At 33.5% G+C, this 18684-nt stretch overlaps 1 protein-coding gene across 8 annotated transcripts in view; it reads left to right on the plus strand.

Moving 5' to 3' along the window:
- LOC116349960 (alpha-actinin, sarcomeric) overlaps nucleotides 1–18450 on the plus strand; it is a 31931-nt gene extending 13481 nt beyond the window's left edge. For 6 of the 8 annotated variants that reach the window (XM_031781653.1, XM_031781651.1, XM_031781654.1 and 3 more), the window contains exons 3-12: nucleotides 13457–13618; nucleotides 13746–14000; nucleotides 14082–14235; nucleotides 14466–14623; nucleotides 15835–15927; nucleotides 16012–16362; nucleotides 16419–16597; nucleotides 16673–17644; nucleotides 17712–17874; nucleotides 17947–18450. In XM_031781653.1, coding sequence (XP_031637513.1) covers nucleotides 13457–13618; nucleotides 13746–14000; nucleotides 14082–14235; nucleotides 14466–14623; nucleotides 15835–15927; nucleotides 16012–16362; nucleotides 16419–16597; nucleotides 16673–17644; nucleotides 17712–17874; nucleotides 17947–18105 — 2646 coding nt within the window. In that variant the 3' untranslated portion in view covers nucleotides 18106–18450. Of the gene's footprint in view, nucleotides 1–13456; nucleotides 13619–13745; nucleotides 14001–14081; nucleotides 14236–14465; nucleotides 14624–15490; nucleotides 15577–15834; nucleotides 15928–16011; nucleotides 16363–16418; nucleotides 16598–16672; nucleotides 17645–17711; nucleotides 17875–17946 lie in introns of all 8 variants that reach the window. The other 2 variants (XM_031781656.1, XM_031781657.1) reach the window with 2 other exon arrangements.
- Nucleotides 18451–18684: the final 234 nt, after the last annotated feature.

The raw sequence follows: 18684 nt of genomic DNA on the forward strand, positions 1-18684 counted from the left end.
TGACATGGAATACTTTGCACACATTAATTTCCATGTTAATTTCAGACCAATTATTGATCATTACGGATCAGGAAACCTTTAATATTCATAAATTTGTGTTCAGAAGAATAGTTTTGAATATCAGGATTTTTGTAAATTTTCAATGAAATGTTGTTCCATGGTAAAGGTATCCATTTTTGAATTTGAATGAATTTTTCTACTAGAATGTGTTATTTGGGTCCTGTTCTGATGATTTAAGCATAAAAATAAGCAATACTGAAAGTATAGTGTATTTTGATGCCTTACACAAAAATTCAAAAAAAATCAAAAAAATTCAAAAAAATCCAAATTTTTCCCATTTTTGATACTTCGCCGTTGAGCCGTGACATCTCAGTTTATATTTTTTTCGCAAAAAAACGCCTGATTCGTGATCAGGGGATCCCATAGCCAAGGTTATTACCCTCGCCGTTAAAATGTTTGAAAAATGCTACACCCTAATAGACACTGACGAACTTTCAATAACATCAGATGCTGAACAAGTTATTAGCAGTAAGACGACGCACACAAATTAGACCACAGAATTCTAATAATCAGCGAATTTGCTAACGAAATATGAAGAACCAAATACAACAAATCAAATGTATAGCACTATAAAAGTGTGAAGAATAATAGAAGAAATAATGAAAGACAGAGAGATGGAAATCGCGAAAACAGCATCGACATAACAACATACGAATGAATCATGCCACACAAAAGAGGCCAATCTTTCAAACCGATTTTCGTTTAAAGTTACTTTGTTCTTGTTTTTTTTTTTAATTTCTACATCATATTGTTCACTATGAACATAGTTACCTAGTATTTGTCCAGTTTGTGTGGTGGCTAATCAAAAATAGTATTCTCTTTTTTTTTCAAATTAAATTTTCATTGCTTAGTTATACGATTCACAGATTCATGCAATTTGATAGTCAAAATATTGTGTATAATAAACATGCTTACGACGATTTCTTCTCTCCCTCTCTCTTTTGCGCTTTATTGCCTTCATATTGTTCGTTGGATTGTTTCGTTCAATTCGACTTTTTGGGTGCTCTTGATTCTTTTGTGTATTTTCAATAGTAAAATGTGAAGCAAATTGAATTGCTACGGTTCTTTGGATTAATCTTTGTTCGATTTGTGCGGATAATTTTTTCCGCTCATTCTCTCTTTGTGTTCATTGACTTGCTAGTGGATCGATAAACCAATTGTTAGAAGTCACTTTCAAGAATCATCGAAAAGAAGACTTTATTCCAACGTGGATCAACGAATGAAAAACGAATTATCTGACATTTGGTATGTATTTATTATTCGAGATATGATATTGTTTCCGAAGGCGGTTTTTCGATTTCTATTTGTATTTGTTGTCGATCTATGTTGATTTTTTTGATTAACATGGAATTTCGAATTCAGTTCCACCTTCACATTTTACCAGACATTTTATTGGGCTAATAAGTAACTATCGCCTATGAAAAATTGCATTCTACTCTCGCCGAGTAGATTTCGATGCAAGAAAAATTAAAAGAATAGATTATCATACATTATTAGTTTCAAGTGGAACTGATTTCAATTCCACGACTTTTGATGATTTATCACGTTTTTAGTTTGGTTTTGATGTATCTACAACTGATTGTTATAGAGACGATAACGTGTGCCCATGACTTTCAAAAGTAACAGAAATGCATATACGTATATATTCGTATCGATAATGGAAGAAAAATAATCATCTTCGAATCAAAGAGTAGAAAGAAGAAAGGAAAATGTTAAAGGCAAAAAAAAAGAATGAAAACTGTATTCACCATATGATGACCAAGAATTAAACGTTGTATGTGCATCGTATTTAGACTTTGTGGTCGATACTCTCAAGTTTAAATGAGCACGCGCATCTGACTGATCGTTTGTGTTGCTGCTGCTGCTGCTGCTTTTGTTAAAAAGAAATGGTAAAAGGCTAATAACCTGAACGAAATTCGAATTATATATACATCGACAAGAGACGCTAACACATTTCGACTATTCGTTTCGTTCATTTCATTCGTGAAATGTCTTTCTCACCTTGCGATTTTAAATTGATTTTTTTTTTGAATAAAATCAACCACCTTGCAAGCGACTCGTACAGAATATTATCGAAAAACATGATAAAAAATTGGTACTTAACATCGATATTAATGAACTCATAAATAAATCAAATATCGACAACGTTCAACTGATATGTTCATAAATGTTCGGTTTGATGAATCAAACAGAAAACTGATTCATCGCAAACCCATAATAAAAACCAATTTCACCATACTCATTTCAACAGCAAAAAAGCAGCAGCTGCGTTCACTTAATTACTATTCAGAAAATTGACCGCAACAGTCATCATCGACAAGGTAAACAAAGAACTGACGTATTCAAAACAACTATGAAGAACGGTTAACATAAACGATGAAATCCATACATTTCATCCAGCATTTTTTTTTTATTCATTTGAAAATCAAATTGTTCAAGTTTTCTACATCTCAACGAAAAATATAGTTATTCTGAGCACATAAAATAGTCAACTGTAATTAACATAACATGAAAGAAAAATGCCGCATAAAATAATATGTGTGTGCATACACTTTCTATAGAAATGTACTGAAACAAAAACAAAACACAAGAGCTCGTACGCGCGCGCAACTTGTTGTTTGTATACTTTGCTTTTATTATTTGAAATGACACAGTTTCGCATACATACATGTATCGCGAACACATAGACACATTACACGCACGCTTTCGATGAGTTGACGAATTAATGGCGAACAATTGACAAACAAACAAAAATACACCAAATACATTCCTGACATTAAAATAAATAGAACTCTGGTATACCAACTCATACTCATTGAATGTCAGTGCAAACAGTTTGTCGTATTTTTTTAAAGAATTAGGTAACTGATCGATGATTTGAATGTGTGATTTTGGTTTGAATTCAAAACAGAAAACGTATTTTTGACACAGTTTTCATGCATCCATATTCAGCTCTCATTGAATGCATTTTTTATCGAATTTGAAAATTCGCACCAATTCGTGGCCAGATTCATTCTGATTCTTGCAACATTTTCATTCATTGCTGGCGATTGTCAAATAAACTAGTGACAATTTTGAAGGAAAGAGACCACAAAATTTGGATTGAACGTCGGTTTTTCCCGGTTTGAACAATTGAATGCATTCTAATATGCTTTATTTTGCATTAAACCGCTTATGCACTTTACTTACTGAGTAAAATTAATCGCAACACATGCAAATTTGTTAAGTTTTTTCTTCCACATTCGTTCGTTGGTTCGTTTGCATTAATCGTGCTCGATTTACGGTATCATGCCGACACAACAACGTGTCGAGCTGTTACTTATTTCGAAATTCAATACGCTTAATTGAATGGCTTGCATTTCATGTTGGAAATTTCGTTCTCAATTTTTATGCAGAACTGCCACTTTACCGTTCGATCATTCGTCGTGAATGCAATTTTATTCCGTGCTCATTTCACTTTATTTTTTCATTTTTAAATTTGTTGAGAATAATGTCAATTTTTTTTTTTTTCGTTGTACGATCACAATTGATATTGCAATACAAAATTATACCAATTTTCATCTTGAAATTGCTTCCACATGTTCCTCATGTATTTGTGTGCCATTAATAAAACCATGTATGTCAAATCGAGACGACCAGAAGTGTTTGGTATGATTTGACTTTTTCGTGTTTTGATTGAGCCGAAAGTAACAGTTCATGTCAAATGAAAAAAAAGTCTGGCAGTGAATTGTAACCACACGATAAAGCCGTTGGCGTATGCATACCCGAATAGACATAAGCGATTGTCGGTTTTTATTTTTTTTATTTGCATTAAGATTTACGAGATGTATTTTCAAAAGTTGCATGTTTAAATTATTTTTCACCTTAGAGCAATTTATATCGGTTCTTCGGTTGGTGTTTTCCAATTGAACCACAAGTAAATGCATTTGTAATTTCTAGCCGAAGGAAAAAACTAACAACAAAATAAGAGTTTCATTTTCAGAATTATTCCGTGTGCCAAACTATTTTCAATGCTCAAACTGCTGAAGTAGATTACATGCATACATACATACACTGTCTTTCATACGTTTTTTTTTTGTGTAGGCGCCGTGAAATGGGTCAAATACATATTTTTTTCCTCAAATATTTTGGCTTCTAGTTTTATATCATCATTCAATGTTCACGAGTACTTAAAATTTACTGATCCAATCCAATTGACACAATATTTTGACATGCATTTTAAAATGAACGTGAAATAAGAAGAAAAGAACGTGAAATCGAATGCTACTGTCACATTTGTCGGAAACTACATGCTTTATTTACAGTACATTGTACAAGCGAGGCGAATTGAAATTTAATTAACTGGTTTCATAAGCATCGTGTACTTTTTTTGTGAATAACTAGTTGAACAATGATTCATGTAGCATATGCAATGGATTGTTTTATTTAAGGAGAGAGAATGAAGTGTCTGTCTGAATGAATTTTACGCTTTTAGTCTAAAAAGTTTTAGACATGCATCAATTGATTTTTTTGTTTTTTTTCAATTTTAAATTGAACATCAATTAAAATTTATGGAGCGAGTAAAATACTAAAACGAGTTGTCTGGAAGAAGTTGATTTGACGTCCACAATCAAAATAGATCAAATGAAGTTGCTTATCCTAGGGGGTAGACACAATAGAGAATGAATGAATACCAATGAATTGTCATAATACCTATCTATTTTCAAATACGACAGTTACTTACTTATTTGAAGATTACTTGTACTAAAAATGTGAATACCGTGATTACCAAATGTCAAATTGATATCGGTAATAAAGATTTCAAGTTTTTTCCATTTCGTTTTAACATTCACCATTTCGAAATTTATTTTAATTTTTTCTGTTTTCTTTCTGTCATTTTTATCAAAATTGTTTTTGCATTTATTAAACCAATTGAAATAATACACTTCATAGCGTTGAAAAAGTTTTTTTAATATTTGGAAGATAATATTCATATATGCACATTGTGAGACGTTGCTGAATGCATTGACATTTCGTCTAAAACTGAGAATACCAAGAATACCAAGAATACCTTCAATTTCGGTGAATATCTCAAGTAATATTCCATGTGTCCACCCCCTAGTGCTTATCTGTTCATCTAAAACTTAAGAATTATGAGGAATTCGAGTCAAACCAAAATTGTTAAAATTGTCTCGAAACAAGATCATAATAATACTGAAATTGACGATTGTCTGGAAACTAAATTAAATTCGATTAAATGTGAATTTTAAGTCAAAGGTCTATGGGTTAAAAAATTGCTGATGTTGTGATTGGATATAAGTGTGCAGTGCTGTATAGCTCATTTGATGTATCTTTTGCGCAATGTGCTGATTTTTTCTATTTTTCTCTGTCATCATTTTGATTTGTGTGCTGTGCTGTGTTAAGTATTTTATGCGTACAACGTACATGATGCGTTGACATATTAATGCCGATCAACAACATCACATTAGCAAATGTATTTTCAAATGGCAAAAGCGGAAAACGACTCGCGCGTGAATCCTATATTAAACATTATTCCCATGTGAATCAACAAGGTCAATGTAAGGGGAATAAAAAAGAGACGTGTAAGGAATCGAGATCAAGATCATGAAGATGCTAGAATTGACTTCGTTTGTCACTTTGGTGTCCCATATAAACACGAATAAAATTCGCGCATGAATATAAGCATTTTTGTGGCAATTTCCTTTCTCTGTCGTAAATATTCCTCGCATAGATAAACAGTTTCATCGCTGTCAACTGAAAAAGGTTGCACAAAGAGTAGCTCATGTTTTAACCTTTTGGACATGAGGAGACAATAGAAAACTGGTTTTTGTTCAGCACGATTTCGAAAAATCGTTTAATGGTGACTTTCATTACGAATCAATATTACACTTACCACAACAGTCATACAAGCACTTTGAAATATAGGCTAGAATTGTGCACTTTTCGAAAACCAGTTTGTTCGTAACATTTGAGCGCATACACACATACATCCACATTCATAGAGAACCGATATCAAATTACTTGCCTGCGGTTTTGTTTAAAGGTGTTCACAATTGTACATAGTGTTGCCTATAAATGTCTGATTTACGCAACATATTAAGAGGAATCGAATATTTGAAAATGAAACTTTTTACCACAATTGCACATTGCATTACTTTACGTTTTCTTTTGTAAGTATTTGCTGCATTTCAATATTGTTGCATTGCGATTGTTTGCATTTTCACTCGACCGAAGAAACGGGAACGTTAAAAATTCTGGCCGACCGTTTGATATTACTTTTTTTGTCTCAAAGTGAATAAAATGAATATACAAAATGCCACATTAAAATAATGCTGATTTTGTTTCGGACACGTTTCGTTGACTTTTTTTATTATATGTCACATGCATTCCATATATCGAATTAGTCATCGCTGAAGCATTGTCAGCTATTATATTCTGTTTTATTTTTATAATGATGCATGTGAATGACTTCAGTAACAACGCATTCCATACACGCGGAAATTCCTTCACAGAAAATGTTTTATATGCCAGAAAATATGCGCACACAGAGATTTGAATACATCGATCATGGAATCATCTTCATTTTACTATGATTGCTGGTAAATTGGTTCATCGCCAATGGACAGAGACTTAATTAAATGTCCGTCGAATGTGTATGCCATATACAGTTTTCATCTTGCATTTGAAATTGCTCTCGCAATAATCCCTTTATTATTATGCACTTTATGTTTCCGTCTCGTTTAATTTTCTCCGTTGCTTTTTTCATCATCGTTTCTAATCAAAAGAATTGAACATGTGCCACAATTGCGAATGCTATGGAATGAAATCTCCCTGACTAGCTTCGCCGTCAAACGGATTTTTATTTATAAAGTCGTGAACAGAAATTTCATAACCCTGTTTACATGCACATATGTAGCATATATCTTCGTCTATACTCTACATATGCAAATTTATTAGAGTTTATTTCTATTTTAATGTGAAAATACGAAATAAAAAACAAAACGGCCACATTCTATTTTGCGGTCGTCATGAATGTGAGCAATATATACAAAAGACAAGAGTGAGTAGGTTTTGCTTAAAACTGTATGTATCTGTGGACCGGAAAGAAAGAACCTAGTTGTGAAATGATCAGTCCAATTTGATATAAATCAATCGAAATCACCAAACTATCAATCACATCAAAGTGATCAAAGTGCAATTGTTATTGTGTGTATGTTAGTCTTCATTATGTTGTTGCAATAGTTACAATTGGTTGTTTGTTTTCGATTTTTTTCTTATTCATCACATTCTTTGCACGACAAATAGAGCTCAATGTCCATAATGGATTGAAAAAATGTAGCGACAGCCACGGCGAGAGTACTTCGTTTTCTTCGTTCGATTCAAAATTGAACACAATCGATGCCATTCGAAATAGAAAGGACCACTTAGAGCTTGGTGTGATTTCAATACAACTTAGGGGTACTTCCCATAAAAAAATTTCGCGAAAAATCCAAAATTTTATTTGGGAGGTACCCCTAATATGCATTGAAATCTCTTCAAACTCTCAGAATGTTATTTTTGTGTGATAAAAATAACCTGTGCAAAGTTTCAGCTCATTACGATATCATACAGGCATGATTTCCATACAAAAATCCAATTTTTTTGAAATTTTTGTATGAAAAATGTGTCAAAAATTATTTGTATCGCTAAACTAATAACATATTCGGGTTTCTAGTGCCAGAAAACCCCCGAATACATATTTTTGATTGTTTAAGTAACATAAAGTATGACTTTTGGAAGAAAAATTGGATTTTTCCCATGGATGCCCACGGGCATCACATCAGACATGACACTTCATTTTATCAACCAAAGTCGCTCAAAATCTAATGGTTTCTATTCCCCGGCACCCCCAATCATCCTGTGAAGTCAGATTTTGAATTACTTTCCTTGTTTGAAAGTTATCGTTTTAACAAATTTTTGCTTACAGGGTACAGGGTACGCACATACATTCGGACATCGAAAAAACGCTTGATTCGTATTCCCCGGCCCCATAAACACACAGAAAACACGTTTTTCGACCGATTCCAATACTTTACCTTACACACTATTTGTGTGCGGAAAAGTAAAATGATAAATTCTGCTCTAGATAATATTCACACCGAACTGTATCCACATTTAAACCATTTTGAAATAAAAATGCAATGAAATAAATTCATATTTCGAATAGTTTTTTTCGTTTATATATAACCGTATCATTAACGGTACCGTTTTATGATTAGTTATAACAAAAAAGAATTAAACGGAAATAATACAATGAAATTTTCAAAATATATTAATATATTGTTCAAGAAAATATTGATAAATTTGTTGAAAACGAAAGAGTGACTCAATCGTGTTCAAATCGCATTGGAATGTATTCAACATGTTTAGTCTGATGAAAGATTAAATATATATGTGAAAATCCCGATTTTATGTAATAAATAAAAATCTATTTCTCTAGCTACGGTGCACAAAGAGCTGTTTTGAGTTATATATATATATATATACCCGCATTTTGACCAAGGTGAGAGAGCAAAGAATGAAGAAAATACCACCTACGCTACTCCCAAAGCCCCAATCTTGAATGTTTTAATTTCAGAACGGCTCAGTAGCGATTGTATGGGCCAAGACCAATACTAAGATCTCATATGCAAAGATACAAACACAATCAACAATTTGTTTATAAGTTCATTTTTAACGAACACAAAAACAGCCAGAGCAATTAAGCAAACGGACCATTTCACATTGAATGATGTGTGAGCGCGCTTGAAAATTTATTTATAACATTGATTTTCCAGTGTTGTTCTCATATTTTCTTGGCTCTAGAATAATGCGTATGCGTACGCTTAGCATTCACGGCCATATGCTGGACAGAAAAATAAAATATTCATTTCTGTCAATTTTCTTGTATGTTTTTAATGCGCGTGCGCAATGACAAATTTCATCATCCGATCGAAAAATCTCAAAACAGTAAGAATGTACATCGGTCGACTTTTATTCGAAATCAGTTATGACTTTTACGAATAAACGAATGTTCAGTTATTTGGATTTCGTTTAAAGTAGTTTTTTACTGTACATATCGTCATTGACCCATAAAAGTACACAACGGACCAGAAACGATTAAACGATATTTAAAGGAATGAAGAAAATTTAAATCAGGCACACAATAACTTAAATTACTGCCTTCTCATAGTAATCTCTTTTGTCGACCAAAAATGTATTCATTAATTTCGGTTCAATAATTATTTAAAAGAGAAAATCACTTTCTAAAGCAGTGTGTGAAACATAAGCGTCGCCAGAATGTCGCGATTTCATCTAAGAAAATCAGAATCACCTGTACCAATGCAATTGCATACGACGAATAAATTTCTCAGCGCAAATGTTACTTCTTAATTTTATTTATTTGTTTTATTGTCTTTCGGCCTTGACAAATATTTGTGCTTTTGCTGGCGACGCAAAGGCACTTTAAGAAAAATATTTTACATAACGAAAGCCGACGCGTGAGCCCGTTCATTTGCATAACATTTGTATGATGCGAGTTAAAAGCATTTGTTTGAGCACCTTTTGTTCTCTTATTAGTACGGGGAACGGTTTCATTTTGTCTCTTCCTTTCATTACTTCTGCTATCATACAGTAAAAGAACATGACGTAGTTTGAATTCAGATAAATTACACGATTGATACAAGAAAAGCCATTGGTCATGCTCTCTTCTTGTTGAACTTTTATCGATGCATATGATCGTCATTGGTTAGAGATAATTAAGTCTCAATGAACACATGCCTATCTTGATTCTAGTTGCATCTTCTTTTTTTAAACTAGATTGACTTTCACATCTTATGATCGAACAATACAATAAGCTGCAGAAGGAAAAAAAGTCGAAAAATCTTCTTTAAATTTTACATTCTGTGACTCAATTGAGTAGGTGATATTTTTGGATCACGAAAATGAATTTGCATTAATTATTTTTATATAAATAACATCTATCAATGGTTGAAATTGGCTATAAATTAATAAATTCGAATATTGAACACAAATGTGAAATCTAAAACCGAAATTTATGATATATTTGAATGCTACTGACAATGAACTAGCGTGTTGGCATTGTTTTTGTTATTTTTGGAGACCAACCAACTGTTTCAAACGATGATGCATATAGAACTTCAAAAATAGAGATCAAACAAATGAGTAAGTAAAATGACTTTGAAGTGTTTTGCTTTTACTTTGAAAGCAAGTTGCTGTACGTTGAATGAATGTGTGCATTAAATTGGCTGTAAATTTAACGAAAACGATCTTAATGCTAATTGGTAATGAGAAATTGGAGAAAATGACAGTGTTATCAACTGACAAGTTTATCGTAACCAGTGGTTTGAAATACACTGGGATCAATTACATTTCGTACGTGTTTATGTGCGCGCGCCTTTCGTGAATTAAAACTAGACAATAAAAAGTGGTTGATTTCGCTGTTTTCTATTTCGACGCCTCTCATTTTCTCCTTGCGGTACATTATCTTTGGCTTTCACAAAAAAGAAACAAAACAAAAAAAAAACGGGCAACGGTACTGCTTAATTTATTGATTTCTTTACAATTCGAATACAAAATACAGAACATCGCATTCATACAATTGAGCTTCCGTATATCTCTTTCAAACGGGGATAACGTATTCAATCCAATCAAAATCCATATCATTTTGAATGAATTGTGTCTTTATTGTTTGCGGTTGCATATCATTTTCACTGCTTTGGCTTTTTAGCGATCGCATTTTTGCAAACAAGAAGATATTTTAAGCATCTAGCGGTCAATTCATCGGTGTCAATTTTATGCATTGAATGAATTCGATCTCTTTTCATGATAACAATATCTCTTTTAAATTGTATATCGACTTTTCTTGAAAAAACTGAAAGAAAAAAACATACAAACACTGTTCGATAAACACACAGTTATTGAAGCCATCGAGATATCTTCCATGTCTTTTAGAAAGGTGTTTTGATTTGATAATGTGTTGCAATTATTTTTTTTGCAGAAGAGCATGCGTTTAAATTTTTTCTTTCTTTTTTGTCTGCAAGCAAAACATTGTGAGTAGCATATGACGTATGTTTTAGACATTGCAAAAGTCACAATTAGTTGCCGTAACCAAACAAGTACAAATTGAATGTATAGATCCATTGAAATCAGGTTTTTTACGGTATAACCATTATTTATAAAAGACTTCAATGTTTCGACTTTTCACCATTGTTGGGTTTACTTATTTCTTTCTTTGTAACCAGACAGACACTTATCCATTGAATCGACAATGCATTTCACTTTGATAATCTATGTAAAAGTGACACACAAGTTGCACTTAAGATTAGAGAGAGTCCGTATCTGCATACATTATCAAAAAGCAATTGAAATTTATTCGATTTAAAACGTGCGAAACGTCCAATCAATTTCCCTGTAATCAATCTCAGATTGAAAATACGCATGCAATTACTGCGAATCGACTCAATTAAAATGTATGCAATTGTACAAAATACAGTATATCCATTCAATCAAAATAATCCTCATTTCGACCGCACCCAATGCCAATGCCATTGCCAAAGTAATGTATAATGTATGCGTGTACATGTGCACATGAAAGAAGTGGAAAAAATCCACGCGCACTAAAATCATTTATAACCGTAACATTGGTTCTGCATATACAACGGGCACACAATCACCATCAATATATGTGATTATTTCAATCGAATAGCGCGGCCGGCAGCTCACTTGAAAAACCAATTATATTCAATCGGATTGTACCGGTTTTCTTTCTTCGATACTATTGACCACATGACTTTTGCTATCGATATCATTATGCTTATAACTTTATTAATATTTCGAAAAAAATAACTGGCTGTTGGGCACAGAAATGAGAAACGAGTCTTCTATTTGATTTCATTTATAAACGAAAGTGTAGACTTGCAAAATTCCTGACGTTTGTACATATTTAGTATGAATTATTCGCACTGCATTTGACCGCATTTCAGAAAAAGCATTTGTAAGATACGATATTATTAAATTTTTTTTTCGTTTTTTGATAATGTCTAAAAACTTAGCGCGCCACTGTGTTGACAAACATAGCATTTTCAACAAACCCAAAACTCATTATCGCGGGCGCATTTGGCGTCAAGTACAATCTTAGCGTAATCTTTTTCTCAGATTTATTTGTTTTTTTATTTTCTTTATCAGTCAAACCGTGATGATCAACATCTTCTAGGTTAATGAATGTTTTTCTTTCGTTTCTCTCTCTGCCCACTAATCACATCAGAATCACGAGAAACGAAAACAATCATTTGCAAATTGAGGCAAGAGAATTCGTTGTGTGTGTGTGTGCATGAGCACTGAGACTTGGATATTTAAGTCTTCAAAGTCATGTGAATTTTTATTTCACTATTTAATCGCACGAAAAAAAAACTCGAAATTAAAATGCTTCGAATAACTTTTCGGTTTGCATCTAATTTCCCCATTTATTTGGTTTGCTACTCAATTAATGTCTTAATATTGTTATTGTTTGTAAATGGTGTTCTTCTATACATTTTTTTCTCTATTCATTGTGTTCAAACCTATTTTTGCACATTTGTGTGCTGTCAGTTAGACAGTGAATTGGAATAAGAGCCAGCGGCGTGCGTGCACCGCATTTATATGATAGGCAAATAATTTTTGCAAACAAATACAAAATTGCATTTCGTTGCATAAATCTACAGAAAACAATAATAAAGCACTAGCCTTCATACAGATCAACACAAATTAGACAATACAATTATATCCAATAAATTGAATGAAATATTTTTTTTCTTTCTCTGTCACGCTTATCCTCTATCTCCATAATTGAAATAATTTTAATTAGTCTGATGAAAGAATTACAGTTCAGAAAAACAAAATAACAACAATCAGCGGTTAAAAGCTGTAATCAACGTATATGCGAGTTGAATTGTTTACTAAGTTGGTTGTGTAGTATGAAAAAAGAAGAAAAATTCTTCTCTTGTCATCGAAACATCATAAATTTGAGCGTTTTCCGACAAATATATTCATGTTTATGCATCGTGTACCATCTTTTCTATATGTAAATAGAAAATTGGCATCTCAATCGAATTGTTTCCCATGACTTCATTGTTGTGGTTCATTACATTTTGTTGTTATAAGATTCACGAATTTAAATTGCACTATAATGAAATAATAAAAAAAACAGTCAGTCGTTTTAACTCTGTGGGGCTGATGATCACATTAATGAAGCATTGTATATCGAAAATGAGTTCATGTTGTTCATTGGGTTCAATCAACTTTACCGAAAATATGTTCGTTGTTTACCTATTTCGTTTTTCTTCTCAAAATTAACCGAAACAATGTTATTTTTCGACAGACATTCACGGCCTGGTGTAACAGCCATTTGAGAAAAGCTGGCACGGCCATCGATAACATCGAAGAAGATTTCCGCAATGGGCTCAAACTTATGTTGTTGCTCGAAGTCATCTCTGGCGAAACATTGCCAAAGCCAGACCGTGGTAAAATGCGATTCCACAAGGTAAGTTACTTTCTTTTCTTATTCCATTTACAGACTTCAAACGATGCCATTTTCTTTGACATAAAAAGAAACCCATTCATTTTCCAACATGCCATAAACATTTTATGAAATTGTCATCATTTTTCAGATTGCCAATGTAAACAAAGCTCTTGACTTTATCGAAGCCAAAGGTGTTAAATTGGTTTCAATCGGTGCCGAAGAAATTGTCGATGGAAATCTTAAAATGACTTTGGGTATGATTTGGACCATCATCTTGCGTTTCGCTATTCAAGATATTTCGGTTGAAGAAATGACCGCTAAAGAAGGTTTGCTGTTGTGGTGCCAACGTAAGACTGCTCCATACAAAAATGTAAACGTACAAAACTTCCATCTCAGTTTCAAGGTGAGTATCTCTATCGATTATTCAATTGTAATATGCAATTCAAGTGCAATATTCATGCGATGATTATTTTAATTTATTTAGGATGGTCTTGCTTTCTGTGCTTTAATCCATCGTCACAGACCCGATTTGATTGATTACGGTAAATTGTCGAAGGACAATCCATTGGAGAACTTGAATACAGCATTCGATGTTGCTGAAAAATACTTGGATATCCCAAGAATGTTGGATCCAGAAGGTAATTTGGTCAAAAATTTATCATGTTTTCAAAATGAAAGCATTAAAAATCAAATCAATATTTTCTCTTTTCAAACAACAATTCTTCTGTTCAAACCATTTTATTTTCTTTCTCAATCGCACTTGGTGACGGTCAACAACTACAATATAAATAAATTTGGTTGACACTTTCAAAATTGAAACGTATACATTGAACGTTGGTGTACTGTGTATATACCATACACCCAATAGATTTGATCAATACACCAAAGCCTGACGAACGTGCCATCATGACCTATGTCTCGTGCTACTATCACGCGTTCCAAGGAGCTCAACAGGTTAACACTGAGCATCTTCAAAAACCACAAGTTCCCTATCAATCATACCAAGCACCATACTACAATAACAATGTGACTAAATCGTTCCACTTTGCACACACAGCACAAACACACAAAATCAAATTCGGCCCGATCAGTACAAAAGAAACACGTGACATATACAAGAAAAATCATTCGATGCTATTAAATGAACGGACGCTCATTGCCCTTTGATATTTTTTTTAATGAATTGTTTTTTTTCGCTCTAAATCTTCTTCGCTATAGTTTTATGTGCATTTTTGCCGATTTTTTCTGACTACGAATGCAAACAAAATGAAGCGCTGCTTTACCAATATAAATCATAATTTTCATGACATTTTCATAAGCGAGACTCAAATTATGAAAACTCCTCTCCGCCAACAATTTCTAATTTCAACTCCTAATTATGTTTAAAAAATAAATGTTGAAGATTTTTCTTGGTTTTCTTTGGCAAAAATGTCAATTTTTCAATTGAACAAATTCAATTTAAATGAGTTTCGATAATTTTTTTGAACTAAAACAAAACTTGAGTTTTCACTATCTAAAAAAACAACTGATTTTTAAACAGACACAATCATTAAACACAACATACCGCTCGCACAAAAACACTATACATATAACACACTATGCTCACTTGACTTTTGCCGTTTTCTTTTTAGCATGAACTAAACCGCAACTAACTCAAATCCCACTAACTCAAGCTCAATTTCTTCCCATTTTCGATATGTTTTTCTTTGTTGTTTGAAATGGAAATGTTTTCTTACGTCTTTCTTTAATTTTTGACTTATGAATATTCATTGCCGAGTGTTTCGGTGTTAATTCTTAATCTAACTTTTGCATTTGTTTTTTTTTTTGCTTAAATTAACCCGTTTGTTTGATGTTGTTTTACCTTTTTTTTCTGTGTGAATGAATAAATTATAGATCTGCAAAATACAGCGATGCCAGACGAGAGAGCCGTTATGACATACGTATCGTCATATTATCATTGCTTTAGTGGAGCTCAAAAGGTATTTTTTATTCTAAATGAGAAATGTCCATATGTCGAACACAACGAATTGAACAATTGTACGATGAACGCTGGATTCTTGCAGTTCACCAAAAATTGAACAAACTAAACTAACGCTCTTTTTTAATGCTTTGTTTTTTGCAAATTTGTTGAATTGTATTTTTCTGTATATGTCTCCTTTTAGTTTGGTCATCCATTCTTGGAAAATTTGAGTAGAAATATTAACTAATCTTAAATTTCTTGATTGAATAAAAATTAGGCCGAAACTGCTGCCAATCGCATCTGCAAGGTGTTGAAGGTCAACCAAGAGAATGAACGTCTCATGGAAGAGTATGAACGTTTGGCCAGTGATGTAAGTTATATTTTTCGCATAATTTTTATTTTGTTCGCTCGATGAACATTTCCTGATGTACTTTTTACATTTTTTCATTTGTAGTTGCTTGACTGGATCAAACGTACTATGCCATGGTTGAACTCGCGTCAAGCTGACAACTCATTGGCTGGTGTTCAAAAGAAGTTGGAAGACTACCGTACGTACCGTCGTAAGCATAAGCCACCACGTGTCGAACAAAAGGCAAAATTGGAGACCAACTTCAATACTTTGCAAACGAAATTGCGCTTATCGAATCGGCCAGCCTATATGCCAACCGAAGGTAAAATGGTTTCGGACATTGGTAATGCCTGGAAGGGTTTGGAATTGGCTGAGAAAGCATTTGAAGAATGGTTGTTGGCCGAAACGATGCGTTTAGAACGTCTTGAACATTTGGCCCAGAAGTTCAAGCACAAGGTAAAATGACATTTTATCCAATTTCCAACTCCGATTTTAATGTTATGATTTCATAGGCCGATACGCATGAGGATTGGACCCGCGGCAAAGAAGAAATGCTTCAATCGCAAGACTTCCGTCAATGTAAATTGAACGATTTGAAGGCTTTGAAAAAGAAGCACGAAGCTTTCGAATCCGATTTGGCCGCCCATCAAGATCGTGTTGAACAAATTGCTGCCATTGCTCAAGAGCTCAAGTAAGTCAATGCGATCAAAAAACCAAAATTCGAATTAATTTATAACTTGTTTGCTTTTTCTTCGGTCATTTTTAGCACTCTTGAATACCACGATTGCGTATCAGTCAATGCTCGTTGCCAACGCATTTGTGATCAATGGGATCGTCTTGGTGCATTGACTCAACGCCGTCGCCAAGCTCTTGATGATGCTGAACGCATCCTTGAGAAGATTGACATTTTGCACTTGGAGTTCGCCAAACGTGCTGCACCATTCAACAACTGGTTGGATGGAACACGCGAAGATCTTGTCGACATGTTCATTGTGCACACAATGGAAGAGATCCAAGGTCTCATTCAAGCTCACGATCAATTCAAAGCAACGTTAGGCGAAGCCGACAAAGAATACAATGTTATTGTTGGTTTGGTACAAGAAGTCGAAAGCATAGTCAAACAACATCAAATCCCAGGCGGTTTGGAAAATCCATACACAACATTGACATCACACGACTTGAATCGCAAATGGACCGAGGTGCGTCAATTGGTGCCACAACGCGACCAAACATTATCGAATGAATTGCGCAAACAACAAAACAACGAGACATTGCGTCGTCAATTCGCTGAAAAGGCCAACGTTGTTGGACCATGGATTGAACGTCAAATGGATGCAGTCACATCCATTGGCATGGGCTTACAAGGTTCACTCGAAGATCAATTGTATCGTTTGAAAGAATACGAACAAGCCGTGTTCGCCTATAAACCAAATATCGAAGAATTGGAAAAGATTCATCAAGCCGTTCAAGAATCGATGATTTTCGAAAATCGTTACACGCACTACACAATGGAAACTTTGCGCGTTGGTTGGGAACAATTGCTTACATCAATTAATCGAAATGTGAACGAAGTTGAAAATCAAATTTTGACTCGCGACTCGAAGGGAATCACACAGGATCAATTGAACGAATTCCGATCCAGCTTCAATCACTTTGACAAAAACCGAACTGGCCGTTTGGCACCGGATGAATTCAAGTCGTGCTTAGTATCATTGGGATACTCGATCGGACGCGATAGGTAATGCTAATTGGGTTACATTTTTTGACCGGTGTTTTAAGCTTGTACCTTTTTTTCATTATTTCAGACAAGGCGAATTAGACTTCCAACGTATTTTAGCCGCTGTTGATCCAAATTCAACTGGCTACGTTCACTTTGACGCTTTCTTAGATTTCATGACCCGTGAAAGCACCGACACTGACACTGCTGAACAAGTTATCGATTCATTCAGAATTTTGGCTTCCGATAAGGTACGCTTTTTTATCCACTTAGTTAAACTAAACAACAAAACAAAAAATTAAATTATATTTTCTTTTTTGTAGCCATTTATTTTGCCAGATGAATTGCGTCGTGAATTGCCACCAGATCAAGCTGAATACTGTATTCAAAGAATGCCACCATATAAGGGACCAAATGGCGTCCCGGGTGCATTAGATTATATGTCATTCAGTACAGCGCTCTACGGTGAAAGTGATTTGTAAACAGCTGAAATCATTTTAACGAGAAACAGAAAAAAGCAAAGAAAGCAACAAAAAAATATTCATTTAACTGTACACAATTTGAAAATTGTCACATTTTATGACGAGATGCGAATTTTTCATTCGCAATTATTGGCATAACATCGACTTCATATATTTTTTTTAAATGAAAAAAATCCACACCATGTCTATGTCACCATAAAATATGCAGATTCAAACCATAAATATTGCATGGAAAAACCACAAACTAAACAAACAGAAGCAATTATTCAAACAAAATTGACTTATATTATTTATTTAAAAATATACGAATAAAAGAACAGAACAATTATTATTATTTAATTTAAATGATTTATGATTTTATTTTTTAATTTAAATAACCAGAAAAAAATCTACAAAAAAAAACATTGTGCGATTGATCTAAGCAGTCATTTTATTCGGTATTTCGCACACGAAAAGAAAATTTGAACAAAAAACTCATTTTGATGAATACGAATTGATTACACGAAATCAGAATAATAAGCAAAGAGATCGAATAAATAATTCTTATTATGTATAAATATCAACGCGAATCAATGAAAA

Source organism: Contarinia nasturtii, unplaced genomic scaffold (assembly GCF_009176525.2).
Source record: "Contarinia nasturtii isolate CC-2019 unplaced genomic scaffold, AAFC_CNas_1.1 Cnas_scaffold_3175, whole genome shotgun sequence".
In the NCBI taxonomy this organism is placed as follows: Eukaryota; Metazoa; Arthropoda; class Insecta; order Diptera; family Cecidomyiidae; genus Contarinia; species Contarinia nasturtii.